This window comes from Salvelinus sp. IW2-2015, linkage group LG14 (genome assembly GCF_002910315.2).
Source record: "Salvelinus sp. IW2-2015 linkage group LG14, ASM291031v2, whole genome shotgun sequence".
Classification (NCBI taxonomy): domain Eukaryota; kingdom Metazoa; phylum Chordata; class Actinopteri; order Salmoniformes; family Salmonidae; genus Salvelinus; species Salvelinus sp. IW2-2015.
The window spans coordinates 51911055-51928909 of NC_036854.1; the positions used below are offsets into that span (position 1 = coordinate 51911055).

Consider the following 17855-nt stretch of genomic DNA (forward strand, 5'->3'; position numbering starts at 1 on the left):
CCAGGTAGTGAACACAATTGCACACATTTCTCTTCGGATGAAAACAATGAGTTAATATTCTGTGAACAAAACACTTAACAGTGAGTTTTTGTATTCATTGTGGACGTTTGTATTTAAAGTTTTGCAAAAAGTGGTCTAAGATATACAAGTCAGCTACAAAAGCAAGAAAAGATCAGTTCTGTAACTGTATATGAGCGCTTGATCATTGCTGTCGTGCTATAGATAAGTTTCAACACTGATATAAAAATTGGGTGTACGTAACTGAGAAGAACTAGGCGCATGCACTACTGCCTGTTTGACCATATGAATTAAAAACATATACTTTTTTTATCACTTCAAGGGAAGGTATGGGAATAATGTTCAATTCGTTGTTTGGCTAACCCCTTTTTACCTTTTGTTGATTGGTGATATAATATGTGGATTATATTTCACATCAATGTGTTGTGTAATCTACATTGCTAAAGCTCAGTGTTTGATCATGATAGACAGATGCTCTGTCTGTTTTTTTGGGGTCTATCTGAAGTCTTTTTTTAGCCAATGGCAGGGTATCCTCACTCCAACACTGCCTATCTGGGACAGCGAATCACAACCAAATACAAGACAAGCGAAAAACAAAATAGCACCACATGTAACACTCACTTCCAATTGCTACAACTTTGGCTACAAACTGTCATGAATGTATCCAAGGCTGGTGGGTGTCTCTGTCCCAGTGGCAGTTGTCTGGGAGAGGAGGCCCTTACAGTTCACTGAGGCAGGCAGGTTATCCCTTGGCCCAGCAGGGCACCTAAGTAAGATTCTTCTCTCTCAATTCTCCCCAGACACACCATCCTGAGAAGCCACTTTTTCCTACCACAGGAAGCCCAAGAGAACACTATAGGTAGCAGTCTGACAGGCAAACTGAACCCTGGCCTTTTATATCCTGCCAGGTTTGAGAAGTTGGACATCACCCCAAAAAGCGCCCAGAAGATTAAGCCCGTTCTGGAGCGCTGGATGGCCGAGGCCGAGGCCCGCCACCGGTCCGGCATGCAGAACCTGACCGAGTTTATTGGCAGCGAGCCCTCCAAAAAACGCAAGCGGAGGACCTCTTTCACCCCGCAAGCGCTGGAGATCCTAAACAGCCACTTCGAGAAGAACACGCACCCCTCTGGACAAGAAATGACAGAGATAGCCGAGAAACTGAACTATGACCGCGAGGTGGTCCGCGTCTGGTTCTGCAACAAGAGGCAAGCGTTGAAAAACACAATAAAGCGGTTGAAACAGCCCGGTGACCTGGACCTGGACCTCGGCCCGACCGCGCCCATGGACCCTCTCTCTGATTCTCTGGATGAGATCCCAAAATGAACGGCCAAAACTAGAGATAAAGAGAAAAGTCCTAACAACATGACCCAAAGTGGGAAGAAGAATGAAAGAACATTCCACCCCTTTTATAGAGTCAACTGAAAGGACAGTTATGAAAGTTTGCAAACAAGAATACGTGTTATCAGTGTGATTACCACAGTTATTGACCTTGCCGAAATCCCCAAATAAAAATAAATATGTTAATATTTGATAGAAGAAAATTACAAACCTAGAGTGTGCTGTTTCAAAGAGTTCTAGTTCTGGCCTCATAGACCAGAATATTGTTCAAATTTGGGTTCCCATTAGGGAGATTTTAGTAAAGCAATCATGCCAAAATCAAAGACAAAAACACTAACTACTTACCAAAGTCTGTTGCATCGGAATACTAAGAATAATTTTTTAAGTGTTCTAAATTTTTACATTTGTACTGGCAAGAACATCTAAGATATGTGTGTGTTTGGCTGTACATTTTATCTTTGTCTCACTTAATTTCTTTATCTCCTGTGTTTATATGTAAATATCTACTAAATTGAAACCACAATGTCAAATTTGTCATGTAAATGCATTTTTTTGCTGTTCAACAATGGCATATTGTTTGTCTCAGATTCTTTCTCATCTGCAACTATTTTCAGTCACAGTGTAAAACTTTGTACAACTTTTACAAGTATTTATCGATGATTTTATGAGATTGTCTATGTTTTGGAGGAAGGGTAATAAACTGAAGGCTGTGTAAACAATGAGGGGGTACTAGGTACCTAACCATATAGGTTCTGTCTCTGTGCACCACCTCTATTGTGGATATGTCTGAAGCTACTGTATCTCATTCTGTTGCCAAAGCCTGATAGCCAAAGAACACATTACTTCAGCTCAAGAACATGGGGGTATTTTACCTTGGCCAATAACATGTTTTAGTTATTGTTATGTGCCTAAGTTCCCTTTCTCTGGTTCTTTTTACTGTACAGTTTCTTTCATACACTGAGCTCAACTAAGTTACACAAAGGCCAACAGAATGCCAAATAACATTTTGATTCCAAAAGAGAACTCTTTGTTAGTTGACAACCCTTTGATATTGCAATATAGAACATGTGTTTTACTGTGAGGACTTTTCTGCCCATCCCTTTCTGAAGTGTGGGTCTAGTTTTTTCTATTTGAACAATTGCTCCTGCATGTTTGAGATGAACCACTTAGAACAAAGTTGGACTTACAGAAATCTGGAAACAAGACAACAAAACACAAAAGACAGCCCAAATTCCAAATCCCTAAATACATGTATATTCTTCTGAGTACATTGTCACTGAGAACAAATTACACGTTAGTGGTTTTAGCAATTATTTTACATGATTTGACCATTAGAGCAAAATATGCATTACTTCCCTTTAGCATTCAGTAACTCATTATAATCTTATAAATCTGAACGTTTTCTAATCCCTGAATCTTTGTCTTCGGGGGTCAAATATGTTTTGTGAAATGTCCTGCTGCGGTTTTGTGTTTCTTTTCTTCTAGTGATTCTATAGTGAAGCCTTGACAGACGGTATAGCGTCATTCAAAAAGTATTTTGGAAAAAGTTGTGTGAAATGCAAGACAACCAAGTAGCCCTTTCACGTGACATAATCCATATTCATTTCAACCAACAAATCATAGGGTGTTATTGCTGTGTGGCTGTTGGATATCAACAGGGTGTCGTCACAACATGTAACTCACCTCCTATAGGTGTACTTCAATATTACCAGGACCCACATGGAGGATTTAAGGAATCCATATTGTTACACCACTGATGTGTTAATAACCTATAGGCCTACCGCACTGTGTTGAACTATAAAGAGTATTGCAAACTGATACATACAGGTAAAACCACTTTTCAGAACTCTTAAGATTACACATTGATATGAAATATTCTAATTTGATTAAAGTAAAACACTTAGTCCCACTTTGCACTGTTGCTTGCCTAGCAGCGTAAAGTGCACTTGATAACACTTACAAACACATAAGGAAATAGACATTAGTTGAGGATAGTATACAGAAGGCTGAGGTTTGAGAGGCAGTACATAGGAGCCCCCTTACGTGTTCATTTACCCTTTATTATTTACTGTAGGCCTACCTTGAGCAAAGATTGAATACTTTTTTGCAGGAAGTAGTTTTTAACAGTGTAATATTGTAAGTCAGTATTACTAAATGGTGTTCAATCATAATATACCGTAAGTCATATGTGATTTGAATCAATTTAAAGACTTTTGTGTGTTCCCTCTCTGTCTCTCACCCCAACTCATCCCAACATGTAAGAGAAGTGATTATGCGGCTTCTGTATAGTATGGGCATGTAGTACTGAGGCTAAACGATGAAGCTGTAACCAAAAACAAAAAGACAAAGGACGGAGTTAAACCTTCACACAACCTTTTGATGCTGGACCAAAGCTCTATAGTTATATGCACATTGTACAGAGAAATGGGTTAATGTCGCCGACAATCTTGAAATACAAAGAGACTCGATGAGTAGATAAGTAGTAGTTCTTTGAAATTTGACGTCACCACCGTCCACGTACATTGTGAGCAATGCCATGCAAAAACCATAATAGAGAAAAAGACCGAAAAATGACTCCTGTATGTTTGAAAGTAGTGTTCACTTCTCATGGGGGGGGGGGGGGGGGGAGATTCTGTATGACACCCGTTTTACTTTTACCAAGTGGTTTCCAGGGTCACATGTATAGGACTTACTAGACTTTGTTGTTACTTGTTTAGCTTTTTTCTCTCTGTGGCTATGTTACATACACTTCTCAGTTTCAGTCTCCAAGATGTGCCCTATTGTATAGGGGGCAAAGAAGGCTTTATGATTGTACCCAATTCTGTAAAAAAATAAATAAAGATAATCATAATTAAGATAAATGTTTTCAAATTATATCCACACAGACTCATACACCAACTGGTTTGAAATATTGTTATAACTCAAGAAAGACCTCGAAAACCAAAGCTGATGGACCTGCAAAGGTTGCTTTTCATTTTATAGACTGAAAACTGTACTTAATCTATAGAGCAATATCTGTTTGGTCATTTAAGCGGCGCTTTGTGTATTTCTAAAAAGCTTCAAGTCTGTCACATTTCTTTGTACCATAATTAATAATAAACAAGTGTTAGACATTAATGGATTGTCTTGTTTATTCTGAAATGTAGAATTCATTATTCAAATCTAAACGATATTTCTAGTGACTTATAACCACCAAAAGGACATTTCCAAATAATTATCTGGTAAGAACTGCATATTTTCTTGTACAGTATACTCTTAGAATAAAAGGTTATATTGCTTGCTTCATATATCTCAGCCCCTAAAAGTTCTATGAAGTAGAACCCCTTTTTCTTCAAGGAAAAGGGTTAATTGGGGTTCCATATAGAATTTAGGGTGCCATATATCAAGCGAGCGATATAACCTTTTAGAACCCTTTTTTTCCTGTGTATGGTAAAGAAAGCACAAATGCACCACATACTAACCAATATACCAACAGGCACTGTAAACACTGCAGTAGGAGTAATAAAACCTGGGTTGCAGAAAATGACTCACTGTCTTCTAGTCTCACAAGACCTGTACATATTTCCCTATCAAATTTCACCAATGCATACTTTGCTGTCATTGCATTAAAACACGCACATATATATAGTTGGAGCATAAAGTTAACTCAGACTTCTGTGTCTTGCCAATAATTTTTCCCTGTGTAGTTTTCAGAACATCTTAGCTATCAGCTTTCTTGCACTTCCACAGTGCCGTGATTGAGAGAGAATTGAACAATGAACCACCTTTCAATACGGAGAATTTGCACCGAAAAGCAAACGGACAGGCTGACAGCCTGTGGGGTCAGTAGCAATTCATTTATATTTCCATAGGGTCAATAGAAATGAATACATGTCAGGGTTATTTCGCATCCATGCCTCACCAGATAACAATAACGAGACAAGCGTACAAGAAAAGAAAGAAAAATCTACATTCTTCAGTGAAAGCCTTTTGAAACTAAACTCCAAAGTTTGAAATAGCTTTCTTGTTTATGAAGCCTTTGAAAACTGACTGGCTGGTGAATAGAAAGTAGTAAATAAATAAATAATAAAAAAGCACAGACAACATAAATTATTAACATTAGGCTGAAAACAGCTTTTTCCCCTCTTCGTTTCAAAAAACTAGATGTATTTTTACGTGGTGATGGGTGAGGTATAGCTTGGGCTATTTGATATTCTTCTGTTTTCTATTGGTTCCATTTTCTTTATTTTTCAATGTACAATATAATTGTGCAGACAGCCATTTTTTTCAATGTCTTCTATAGTTTGTTGATGGAAAAGTAAACTTCAACTTAACAAAATGGCTATAAGTGAGTGACCAGTGCACAAAAACGACGTATCTCACTCTCAACATACCAACAACACATCTCTCTGGTACGGAGAGGAGTAACCCAATAAGTGAGGTGGAATCATGGAAATAGTATAGATAAAACAAACATTGTTAAAATCCACGTTTTATCAATTCACCTATTTGCTTCTGGACTTTGTCATTTCTACTATGTGTACAGCGTTGTGAGAAGCACAAGGACAGAATCGCACTCAAACATTCAAAATGGGTACAGCTGATATGCTGATATTCTAGTCCACAATTAATAGGATATTCTGTTATATTAATTGTGTTTCGACGGGTGGGATAATGTTGCTACTAAAGTATCATCAATCAACACTGTCAGTGCTGAAGCGGTTTGATCCTGAATCTTAACAAAATGACCCTTAATAATGATCTGCATTGCGGTGCCCTATTTCAATGAAATCAGAGGAGGACATTATCAGTAGTATTACCATATTTCTTTGCAAATGAGAAAATACTATTTGGATTTTGTCTACATTATGTACATATAGTATAGTCTTTCAAAAAAGCGAGAAATATGTTTCTGTGTTGATCTATGAGTCTAAATAGAAAAAATAATCTCTCCTGAACAGCTCTTTGTGACAGTTAACCGACTGACTTCGAACACATTCCTGTTCAACTAGCAACCAACTGAAATTATCCTGGAAGAGAAAGAGGGCGAGAAGAAAATATTATGACATGTTGGCAGTCCAAATGGATTATGTTTCAATATCAGTCAGGACACAGAAAGAGAAAGGTGGAGGACGAGGGTGCATGTGTTGGATGCAGATGGTTTTAAATTGCCCCCTTTGTTTTCCATCAGGCATGAGGCATTCACTTCCCTTATCTTTCAGACAATGTGCACTGGGCTGATGTTCTCAGTAAATGAACTGTCGGTGTATCCCTCTCTACCGGCAGCCCTCCGCCTCCTTGTTTTCACTTCCGCCTCAAGGTTGAGACGTTGCTGCTCTCACTGCTCAGCCCCCAAGCCGCTGAGGCGTCTCCCACTCTGCTGCTCTGCTCCGCACACCAGGTTGCCTCTGGGGGTACAATTAACAATCCTCACATGCAATCCAGGTTGTCCATGCATATGATGCCTGGTTGCTTTTGCTATTCTGTTTCTTTCACCATTCTAAGCCATGACACAATTTGAGGCATTTGAAGGTAGAGGAGTTAATGGGCTAGGTTTTTCTTTTATAGAGATGGCCGGCACCCTGACTGGAACAGCAGATTGCATTGCCCACAGCCCATTAAACTTTCTACACTGTCTAATCTACACTGACTGTGCGAATGCTCCTTCTCACTTTGTGATGCCTTCAGTTTTCCATCAGGACTCAAGACTAGGCCCAGTGCTCCCACCACCATGGGTCCCACCTCTTCTCTTTTGCATGCACCAATCCAAAGGGAGTTGGTTGGACATATTCTTCTTCACTACCATTCTTGGTTTTACCGAAATTCTAAATGAAATCATGTTGAATGAATTCAACAGAAGTATTTACAGTACTGTAATGTTCTGAACATGAACGTAAAAAAGAAATGGGCAAAGACCATCTGTGTTACCTAATTATTGTTGTCAGGGGTAGGACCTATAAATCTGTTTAACTTCCAGGGTCAGGGTCAATTCCACCCTCAGTTAACTCAATAAGGAATTGGATTAAAGTGCCATTTATAAATAGGATTGCCCATGAATTCACTTTCAATTAATTAGTTGAAATGAGTGGACCCAACCCAGATCTCTATCCACTGACACTGCTTTATTATATTATTACACACACCGACAGTTATTCTGATCTGTAACCAGGTTTCCATCCAACCGTTTCATGCAAGTAAAGTACGTGTCGTATGGAAACAGCTAATTTTGTCGGTAACATTTTCAAATGTCCACAAAAAAAAAACATGCTAGACATGGTGGGATCTTTTTGTGTCTGTAAATTGAATGATGAGTGAAATGGCGGTGGAAATGCCTTTATGCACAAATATTGATGTAAGAACCATCATATCAAAGTAAACATGGACTCATGCGATGATATTGTGTGGTCCTCCCACTACGACTCGGGAAAGAAAACTGTTTATTAGGCCACAGATTAAATAAATGATGATGAACTTCACAGGGTGGGGAAAGTGCACAGTGATGCTTCTTTCCAATAGATATATTGGGTCTTGTTCTGGTGACATGATGATCGATGCTTGGCTGCCGTTTGACAAATAAAAATAATCTCGCTCTCATAATGTATGTAGCCTACCCGCACTGTATCTGCGAGCTGTTGGCTAGAGCGCAGATGTCAAGAACAGAGTGGGCACATTCGCTATATAACGCAACATTAAAACAAATATTAGCTACCTGGGAATTGAAGCGCAAAAGTTATTTTTATGTGCAAAAAATCTGTTTGATGGAAACATCTCTTGTATGAAAATGCACATATTGTTTTTATGCAGATTTGAGAATATTTTCATGAAAATCTGTCGCCAATTGGATGGAAACCTAGCTATTGTGCAAAATATTGTTGTACTGTCCATTTCTCTCAGATTTCTATGGTAAAAACAAGACACGAGTTGTATTCTAAGTGGAGTGGTATCATTTGAGAGTGATATATATATATATATATATATATATATATATTTAACATGGATCACAGGAATTTGAAGGGTCAGAGTTCCCATCCTAAGATGTTTGGAAGTCTGGCAGATAACTGTTCCTCTGATGAGATGTTTGTATGGACAACGTCCACCTCTTCATCTGCCTCTTACTCTCTCTCCCAATCACCTTTAGTATACTCTGAGGCAGAGAGACAGAGAGTACATAGCAAAAGGCAGTGAGCGAGAGAGGAGATATGGATTGAGGAGTAGGTTGTGAGTGGTATGGTTGGCCGCATCTTTGCCGTCTTATTAGTGGGGGCCCAGTGCGGACACTTTGGCCTTCTTTATGGAGCCATGATGAGACCCTCTTCGCACATCTCAGCAAAATGGCTGGGGGAAATCACAGATGAGAATCACTCAAAAACAGGGAGATGTCAACAGGACCATAATGATACCTGATGGCCCCAGAAGACTCTCTCCCCTTTTCCCTCTCAGCCTTATACCTGCCCAAGTTGCACTATACTTGAAAACATAATTAGAGGTAAAACAGGCAGAAGCTTTACCCCACCCCTCCACCATTTTCTGTAGCCAAAGCTCTTTGTTTTATACGTCCGGGATTCTTTTTCACACACACCTCTCTTTCACTTCTTCAGAAAGGGGGATGAAAGGAAAGAGAAAGACAAATGGAGGGAGAGAAAGAGCGAGAGAGAGAAAAGGAGAAAGAGAAAAGGAGAGCGAAGAGGAGAGCGAAGAGGAGGTGGAGAGTTCCCTCTGTGAGATGCCAAGGTGCTTCCAGTCCATTGTGCTGCCGGCTGTCAGGTTAAATTAGGGAGTACAGGCTCCGTGAGTGTAAAAAAATCAATACTTGATGGAAGACTGCTCCCCGGAAAATCTGTTTTGATTCCAGGATTAATTCTTGACCAAAGGCTCGAGCAAAATGACATGCCATTAGGCTGAAAATGAACACATTCTGCAGTGGAAATTGGATGGAAATGTGTCAGGTGATTGCCCTGGCTGGTTGTTCTGCACTTTGAGCAGCGGGACTGAAGGTGTGGCTGCTGCTGCGAATGAGGCCCCCGGACTGACTCCATTTCCAGAGGAAAAGACAACTCCACTGTGGCCTGGGAGTATTCTTAAGACCATTGTTATCCAGCTCCTGCAAATGCATGCTTACCTAGTTGAAATGCATTTGTCCACCACGTTCTCTCTCTCTTGTGTTTTCCATGAAGCATGGCATGAAGAATGGGGGAACCTTAAAATAAAGCAATGGCGAGAAGAAAGGGGGAAATGCAATATTGATGAGCAAGTAATGTGTTTGTCGTCACAAATAACATATTTTCCTGTTTGAAACTTCAACAGGGGATAGCAAAGAGCGTCTGAGCATTGACATTAACAACAGATGCAGTCAAGCTGGACAAAAGATGTTTGCAAATGTATTGTGTAAATAGAGCATAAGGTTCAGAGCATAATGCCACAACAAGATGGTCTACATTTGATATTGAATATCTGCCCATCCGCCCTGTGACATAAAGCAACATTTACTTGACCAAAATGGAAGAGTTAAGGAAAATAAACATTCATTTGGCCACTACTCAATTACAAAAAGGAAGCAATCAATCATTATTTCCTCAAACAATTCTAACATTTTACTAGAATGAAAAAGGATACCAGGTATCATATGTAAAAGTTAAAATATTAACATTTCCGGTATAATGATGAAAAGCTGTGAGAGAGAATAGCCTACTTTCAGAATATGTTTACTCTGTGTGCATACCATCTTCCACAGGATATTTTGCATCTCTCTTAATGGCTATGTATCTGAGCACCAAAACTCTGTAAATAGACAGGAAAAATGTCTTGCACACAAAGTAGTCAGAAAGTGGAAGGTATTGCCATTCTTTCCGTTCCAGCACTCTTCCATTGTGCCAGAGATGTGTTAGACTGATCGTTTTCCACGAGAAAATAGTGAATTATATGGGACTGGTAGCGGGTGGAAAGATAATTGAGAATATAAAAAAAATATGAATATGCATAAAATGCAATATATGATGCAATTCATTTTAATGTAGGCTACAGTAGTCCTGTCTGCATGTCAGCATAGGCGACCTAGTACCTACATCTTGCCTTTGAAATAGACCTACTCTTTGGATGTGTGTAAACTACATATTCATTAATGTGTTCATGTAGTTTGTTTTACTTGTGTACAAAAATGTCTAGACATAGTTAGATACACCTAACTCGCAGGGGTATTCAACTCTTACCCTACGAGGTCCGGAGACTGCTGGTTTTCTGTTCTCCCTGATAATTAATTGCACCCACCTGGTGTGCCAGGTCTAAATCAGTCCCTGATTAGACGGGAACAATGAAAACAAACAGTGGAACTAGCTTCGAGGTCCAGAGTTGAGTTTGAGGGCGACTAGAGTAACCAAATGTGACAAATGGTAGAAGACCTACATTTTTTAGCAACTCTGTAGAATTGTATGGGTTTAGCGCCATCTACAGGCTTAATGAAACTCAATCTTGAGACGAGAGTGTCATTTTACTTCCACGCAGTAGATGGCAGAATGTATCGCTTCACTTTGGGTGTACATTGCCATCCAAAGAAGAAAAGAAACAATGCGCATTGTGATGGAATCGTAGCCCAGCGAATTACAGTGTTCATTCGTGTATTGGGTTAGGCTGAAAGGCTGTGAGGTTGACTATCTCACTGATACTGTTCTACATGACTGTTGGGAATATACTAGTAGACTAGGCAGTGGTTTTGGTTGGACAGTTGGAAAGCTTGCTGATGAGAGTGGTTTGAGGAAGTTGGAGGTTGGCCCTTCTGTGGTGATAGGGGATGTTCCTCTGTGGCTACTCCCAACCTTATGAAAAATATATTGCAGTCAAAGTGCAGTATAACTGCAGTACACTGTAGTATAACTGTAGTTAGAGTGCAGTATGCTGCAAATACTGGGTCCAAAATAACACCGTTTTTTTCACTGCAGTAATTTTGCAGTATAACTGCAGTTACAGTGCAGTATAACTGCAGTACACTGTAGTTATTCTGCAATTACTGTGTCCAAAGGGGTAAAAGTAATCAAATCAAATAAAGTGACATAGGGAAAATGGTTGACAATTACATTGGTATAAGTTGTTATGCATTTCTACCACTTTTCACAGATGGATCCAAGGACCCAGATAGTGGGCGCAAAGGAGCAGGCGTTTACCTTGTTGAATTTGATGTGCAGATATGTAGAAGACTAACAGATGAACTGTCAGTATACTCAGTTGAACTGTTGCCGATAGTAGTTGCCCTCCAGTGGGTGGAGGACGTACAACATGTCAGAATTATAGTATGCTCAGATTCTCTGTCTGTATTGAATAGTTTATCATCTGGTAAATCTAATAGGAGTGACCTACTGTACTATTGAAGGTATTAATGTTATTATGGAGAATTGAGAGACTGGGTGTAGTAGTGAGATTCTGCCCGGTCCCAGCACATTCGGGTGTGGAAGGGAATGAAATTGTAGACCAGTTAGCTAAAAGAGCCTTGAAACAAGATATAATTGATATTAATGTTCTACTGGGTAGAGGTGAGGCCAGATGTAAGATCAGAGTCATTTCCTTACTGTTCTGGTTGTTCTAAACAAGTTTCTGGGGATTCAGAAGTCTCTAAAAAAGAATGGCTAGATAGCTAGATACTGTAGTCAAAATAGTACAGTTTAACAGTCATATTGTAAATAATTAACTTACGGTGTGAATTTAGCATAGGCTCTCCAGAAACTACACTGAACAAAAATATGAATGCAACATGCAACGATTTCAAAAGTTTTACTGAATTACAGTTAATATAACAAAAACAGTCGATTGAAATATATTAATTAGGTCCTAATCTATGGATTTCACATGACTGGGAATACAGATATGCATCTGTTGGTCACAGATACTTTTTTTAAAAAGGTAGGGGTGTAACGGATGTGAAATGGCTAGCTAGTTAGCGGGTACGCGCTACTAGCGTTTCAATCAGTTACGTCACTTGCTCTGAAACCTAGAAGTAGTGTTGCACCTTGCTCTGCAAGGGCCGCGGCCTTTGTGGCGCGATGGGTAACGATGCTTCGTGGGCGACCGTTGTTGATGTGTGCAGAAGGTCCCTGGTTTGCGGCAGTGTCGGGGCGAGGGGACGGTTTAAAGTTATACTGTTACATTGATGCTGTTGACCCGGATCACTGGTTGCTGCGGAAAAGGAGGAGGTTGAAAGGGGGGTGAGTGTAACGGATGTGAAATGGCTAGCTAGTTAGCGGGTACGCGCTACTAGCGTTTCAATCAGTTACGTCACTTGCTCTGAAACCTAGAAGTAGTGTTGCACCTTGCTCTGCAAGGGCCGCGGCCTTTGTGGAGTGGTGGGCGACCGTTGATGTGTGCAGAAGGTCCCTGGTTCGCGCCCGTGTCGAGGGGACGGTTTAAAGTTATACTGTTACAGGGGCGTGGATCAAAAAACAAAGTATCTGATAGGGCTGTGGCAGTCATGAAATTTTGTCAGCCGGTGATTGTCAAGCAAATAATTGCCGTTCTTACGGTAATTGACCGTTAATTAGCGTTACTGCGTTTAGCATCTCCCGGCTTCCAAGCATAGTCCACAAGTCACTGATGCAGACCTTTGGAACATCTAAGTCGAATAAATAAATTTAATATAGCCTACACCATCACAATAAGTCCATTATTTATTTTAGACAGGTCTAAAGAAACATGATATGAAGAAAATGTAGTCTACTTCAGAAGAATAGAATAACATACCCTGACTTCACAGGAGGCTGCTGAAGGGAGAATGGTTCATAATAATGGCCGGAACAGAGCAAATGGAATGGCGTCAAACACCTGAAAACCATGGGTTTGATGTATTTGACACCATTCCACTGATTCTGCGCCAGTCATTACCACGAGCCTGTCCTCCCCAATTAAGGTGCCACCAACCTCCTGTGTCTGAGTTGTCCTTATTTTAGGCCCGGATGTGGCTATGTCATATAGCTGTACTAGCTAATTTAGCTGACAAGATTTGCTTAGAATTCTGTAGTATTATTTTTTATTATTTGATAGTATGAAGAATACAATTGAACATAGCTTAATAAAATAGAAAGGACAGTGCGCACATGCGGCTATTCCGTGTTGAGCGGTTAACAAAGAAACTGGTCCTCCTATATGCCTAATTTAGAGTTATTTATGCAACTTTAGTTGTGACACAAACGTTGGGCTCTATGTTTTGATGTTTAATACATTCTAAGGCTGCATGATATGAGCCTTAGAATGAGTTATGAGTTATGATTTGAAAAAAGGCGCAATCTGCACACTCTTCAACAGTCTCTCATTCACAATTTGACAAGCACTTTATAATATTTGCACCAGCCCTCGAATTTCCCGGCAGCATCCCCCTTGTGTGGCCGTAATGTCCCCTAAAAAATGCATGCCTTTTGAGGCCAAAGTGGCCGTTGTGCCCTTGGGCTGAATATAATAGGCTAATTATAATTCCCTTCTCCCAGCTGCAGTGCTCCGAAGCACCTCTCACTCACATGGCTCTCTCAGATGCAGCCAATGCCTGTCACACGATCGGGTTCTTCTCACAGGCATTTCAGCTAGGAAGAAGGCTACAAGTGAATGAAGACAGAAACATCGGGGGATGCAACCGCTCGCGTCCCTCTAATCGAATTCCTAGGCGCATATTTAAGATACAACCGCTCCGTCCCTCTAATCGAATTCCTAGGCGCATATTTAAGATAGAACTGTGCACATTTAGCCTACTTTTCGTCAGCCAACAAGGTGAGTAGGCCTAACAAACAGCAAAAGTACTAGCCTATGTCAATCTACTGTCCCCCATAGTACAAAAGTTTACTTATTATATTGGCCAACTTGTCCTTCTATGCAAGAAATAAATATTCCAGGCATACTTTGGGACAGTCGTTCTTCACCACGCTGTCTGTGTGGGTGGACCATTTCAGTTTGTCCGTGATGTGTACGCAGAGGAACTTAAAACTTTCCACCTTCTCCACTACTGTCCTGTCGATGTGGATAGGGGGGTGCTCCCTCTGCTGTTTCCTGAAGTCCCCGATCATCTCCTTTGTTTTGTTGACGTTGAGTGTGAGGTTATTTTTCCTGACACCACACTCCGAGGGTCCTCACCTCCTCCCTGTAGGCCGTCTCGTCGGTGTTGGTAATCAAGCCTACCACTGTCGTGTCGTCTGCAAACTTGATGATTGAGTTGGAGGCGTGCATGGCCACGCAGTCATGGGTGAACAGGGAGTACAGGAGAGGGCTGAGAACGCACCCTTGTGAGGCCCCAGTGTTGAGGATCAGCGGGGTGGAGATGTTGTTTCCCACCCTCACCACTTGGGGGCGGCCCATCAGAAAGTCCAGGACTCAGTTGCACAGGGCGGGGTCTCGAGCTTAATGACGAGTTTGGAGGGTGTTAAACTATGGTGTTAAATGCTGAGCTGTAATCGATGAACAGCCTTCTTGCATAGGTATTCCTCTTGTCCAGATGGGTTAGGGCAGTGTGATTGCGTCGTCTGTGGACCTATTGGGGCGGTAAGCAAAATGGAGTGGGTCTAGGGTATCAGGTAGGGTGGAGGGGATATGATCCTTGACTAGTCTCTCAAAGCACTTCATCATGACAGAAGTGAGTTCTATGAGGCGATAGTCGTTTATCTCAGTTACCTTAGCTTTCTTGGGAACAGGAACAATGGTGGCTCTCTTGAAGCATGTGGGAACAGCAGACTGGGATAGGGATTGATTGAATATGTCCATAAACACACCAGCCAGCTGGTCTGCGCATGCTCTGAGGACGCGGCTAGGGATGCCATCTGGTTCGGCAGCCCTGCGAGGGTTAACACATTTAAATGTTTTACTCACGTTTGCTGCGGCCCGCAGGTTTTGGTAGCGGGCTGTGTCAGTGGCACTTTATTGTGGAACATCAGTGGCACGTCAAAGCGAGCAAAGAAGCAAAGAACCAATAGTAGGCCACTACTATTAGATTTACCAGATGATAAACTATTCAATACAGACAGAGAATATGAGCACTACTACAATTCTAACAGGTTGAACATCCTCCACCCACTGGAGGGCAACTACTATCGCCAACAGTTCAACTGAGTGACAGTTCATCTGTTAGTCTTCTACATATCTGCACATCAAATTCAGGAATGTAAATGCCTGCTCCTGTGTGCCCACTATCTGGGTCCTTAGATCCATCTGTGAAAAGAAGTAAAAAACATAAAAACTTTTACATTGTTTACATTGGCACAAATAAAATGGTTTTCTCTATAAGCAAATATGTTAATGTATTAACAATGATTTGAATTGTGGCCAATGTAATGGGCGGAGTTAAAGGCCAGCAACACTCCACACACATTATTCAGAGCCCCATGAAATTACACCATATTTAGATTCTACAGACCCTACTGAGTACTTCCCACCCCACTTTTACATTGGCACACAATCGTTTTTTCTCTATAAGCCAAGATGTAATGCATACAGTGGCGATTGTAGCATGTAAATATTGGTGCGGCAAAAAAAAGAAAAATGGGGGATGCATGCCAGCAAAGCCACTACACAACACTAAACAATACATTAATTGCACTATAACAGTGACAAAAGGTGCCCACAAACTGTTAGGGCCTACATAAAGCTGTCCCAACAACAGAGTCCCATCAGCAGTCCCAACACCTTACCACTGCTACACCTGGCTATCAGTGGAGCCTTGCCTGGCATCGAAGCAGTTCATTCAGCATTATTTACTGCCTTAAAAAAAAAAAAATGATGATATGGCTGACTTACTTAAACAAATGTGGTTTCTACTGACAATTTAGATGTACAAACTATGGCATAAGGGGACAACAAGCGGATAAGAGGCAATCCGGATTTTCGATTAAGACAACAATGAGCGAGCTAGGACGGACGTAGTCACTATAACTATTTGTTCAGCACTTTTGAAATGTACAGTGACAGAATTCAGAACATGGGCCGTTCTTACAGTGCTCTCCCTGTACACCAAGTCAGAACCGTAGGATAAATAAAGGGGTTATATAAGCAGACAATGAAAGCTCTTTCAATATTCAATGATTACATTTCTCAAAAACAGGTTATAGGCTACATATGCACCACCAAGTCAGAACAGTAGCTGAAAATAGACCAAATTATAACAGTGAAGCACAAGGGCTACTAACAGCTTACTACACAACATACACTTAGTATTACTTTCTTAGCTACAGTATACATATCTCCCTGGCATATTACATAATTTATGCAATAGCATATAAGACATTTTTGGACTCACCTTGTTGGAGTGTGCTCACTTGAACAGAAAGGTGGCGCGGCGGTCCTTGAGCAAATTTTATCATCCATTTTGTAATCAAAGTCTGCCATTCTCTGGATTTATGGTGCTTTCAAGACAACTGGGAACTCAAAAAGAAAAAAATGGAATCATGATGACCTCAGTGATCTTCAGGTTGTAGCTCTAGAAAGAGGCTTGAGTTATGGATTTACAATTCCGAGTTGGATGAAAGTGCAAATGTATTTTCCCAGTTGTAGCTCGTTTTTCCCCGAGTTCCCAGTTCCGAGTTTACAATTGTTTTTAGCGCAGGAAAAATCATGCGTCATTGACAGCGTGGCCAATGTTGAATGTTTATAATTTTAAACTAGGAAAAGAGACCCTTAATCTTGTCTAATGGCCGATGAGCACAGATACGTTTGATCTATAGTTTCTCATTATTATTTCTCTTCATATGATAAGGATTAAAAAGGATTTGCAAATAGATTGTTGACTTGATTCGTGATGATGACTGCTAGCTAAGATTTTGAAAGTATGATGTTGACATGATCAGTCCAATCAAAGCTACTGTAGATATAAAGTGATTTGATGTCATTTTATCTGTGGCCAATGACCTGGAGCTTTCTTGGACGGGCACTTCTAATGTAACTCTATGGCAGCATCCAAGGGGCTTGAATTTTCAAGCTCTACCCTTAGACTTGGCAGTGACGTAGTGTCCCCATGAGTGACAGAACAGTGAGCCAATCACGCCGCTACTCTCTGTATTTTCTGCTGGCTTGCCCGACCACAGAAAGAACTGAGCTAGGCTGAAACACCTGCATTTTGGAGCTGCCTTACTCAAGAAAACAAAAAAGAGACCACGTTTGTATGCGGCTTTATTAAGTCAATTATATATATTTTTTACATCGTTTGCAAACTGATATGTGACATATATTAATGCCAAAATAAAATGCAAAGCAGGCAAGCCCCCCCCCCCCCCCACAAAAAAATGAAATAATTTATTTGTTAAAAATGTTTTGCTAAATGACAGGTCCCACTGAATGCATATACAGGGATTTGCTTCGGGGGCATTTATTTGACTTTGGAACATGTTTTAAAAACCCAAATGTAATGCAAATGTAACTTAAATATGAACAAAAATGAATCACTGTTAATGTTTAGACAATTCTTTTTATTACATCATGAATAAATACAGGTTATTGACACTTTTCTACTGTTACCTGGGGGGACTTTTATTTCGATAATTTCCTAAATTACATGAACCGGAAATACTTTA

The 17855-nt window shown here is 40.5% G+C and overlaps 1 protein-coding gene across 3 annotated transcripts in view; it reads left to right on the plus strand.

The window, feature by feature from the left end:
- LOC111972460 (POU domain, class 6, transcription factor 2-like) overlaps positions 1-4473 on the plus strand; it is a 126214-nt gene extending 121741 nt beyond the window's left edge. For all 3 annotated transcript variants that reach the window (XM_023999454.2, XM_023999455.2, XM_070446727.1), the window contains one exon: positions 819-4473. In XM_023999454.2, the coding sequence (XP_023855222.1) occupies positions 819-1341 (523 nt within the window). In that variant the 3' untranslated portion in view covers positions 1342-4473. The remainder of the gene's footprint in view (positions 1-818) is intronic.
- Positions 4474-17855: the final 13382 nt, after the last annotated feature.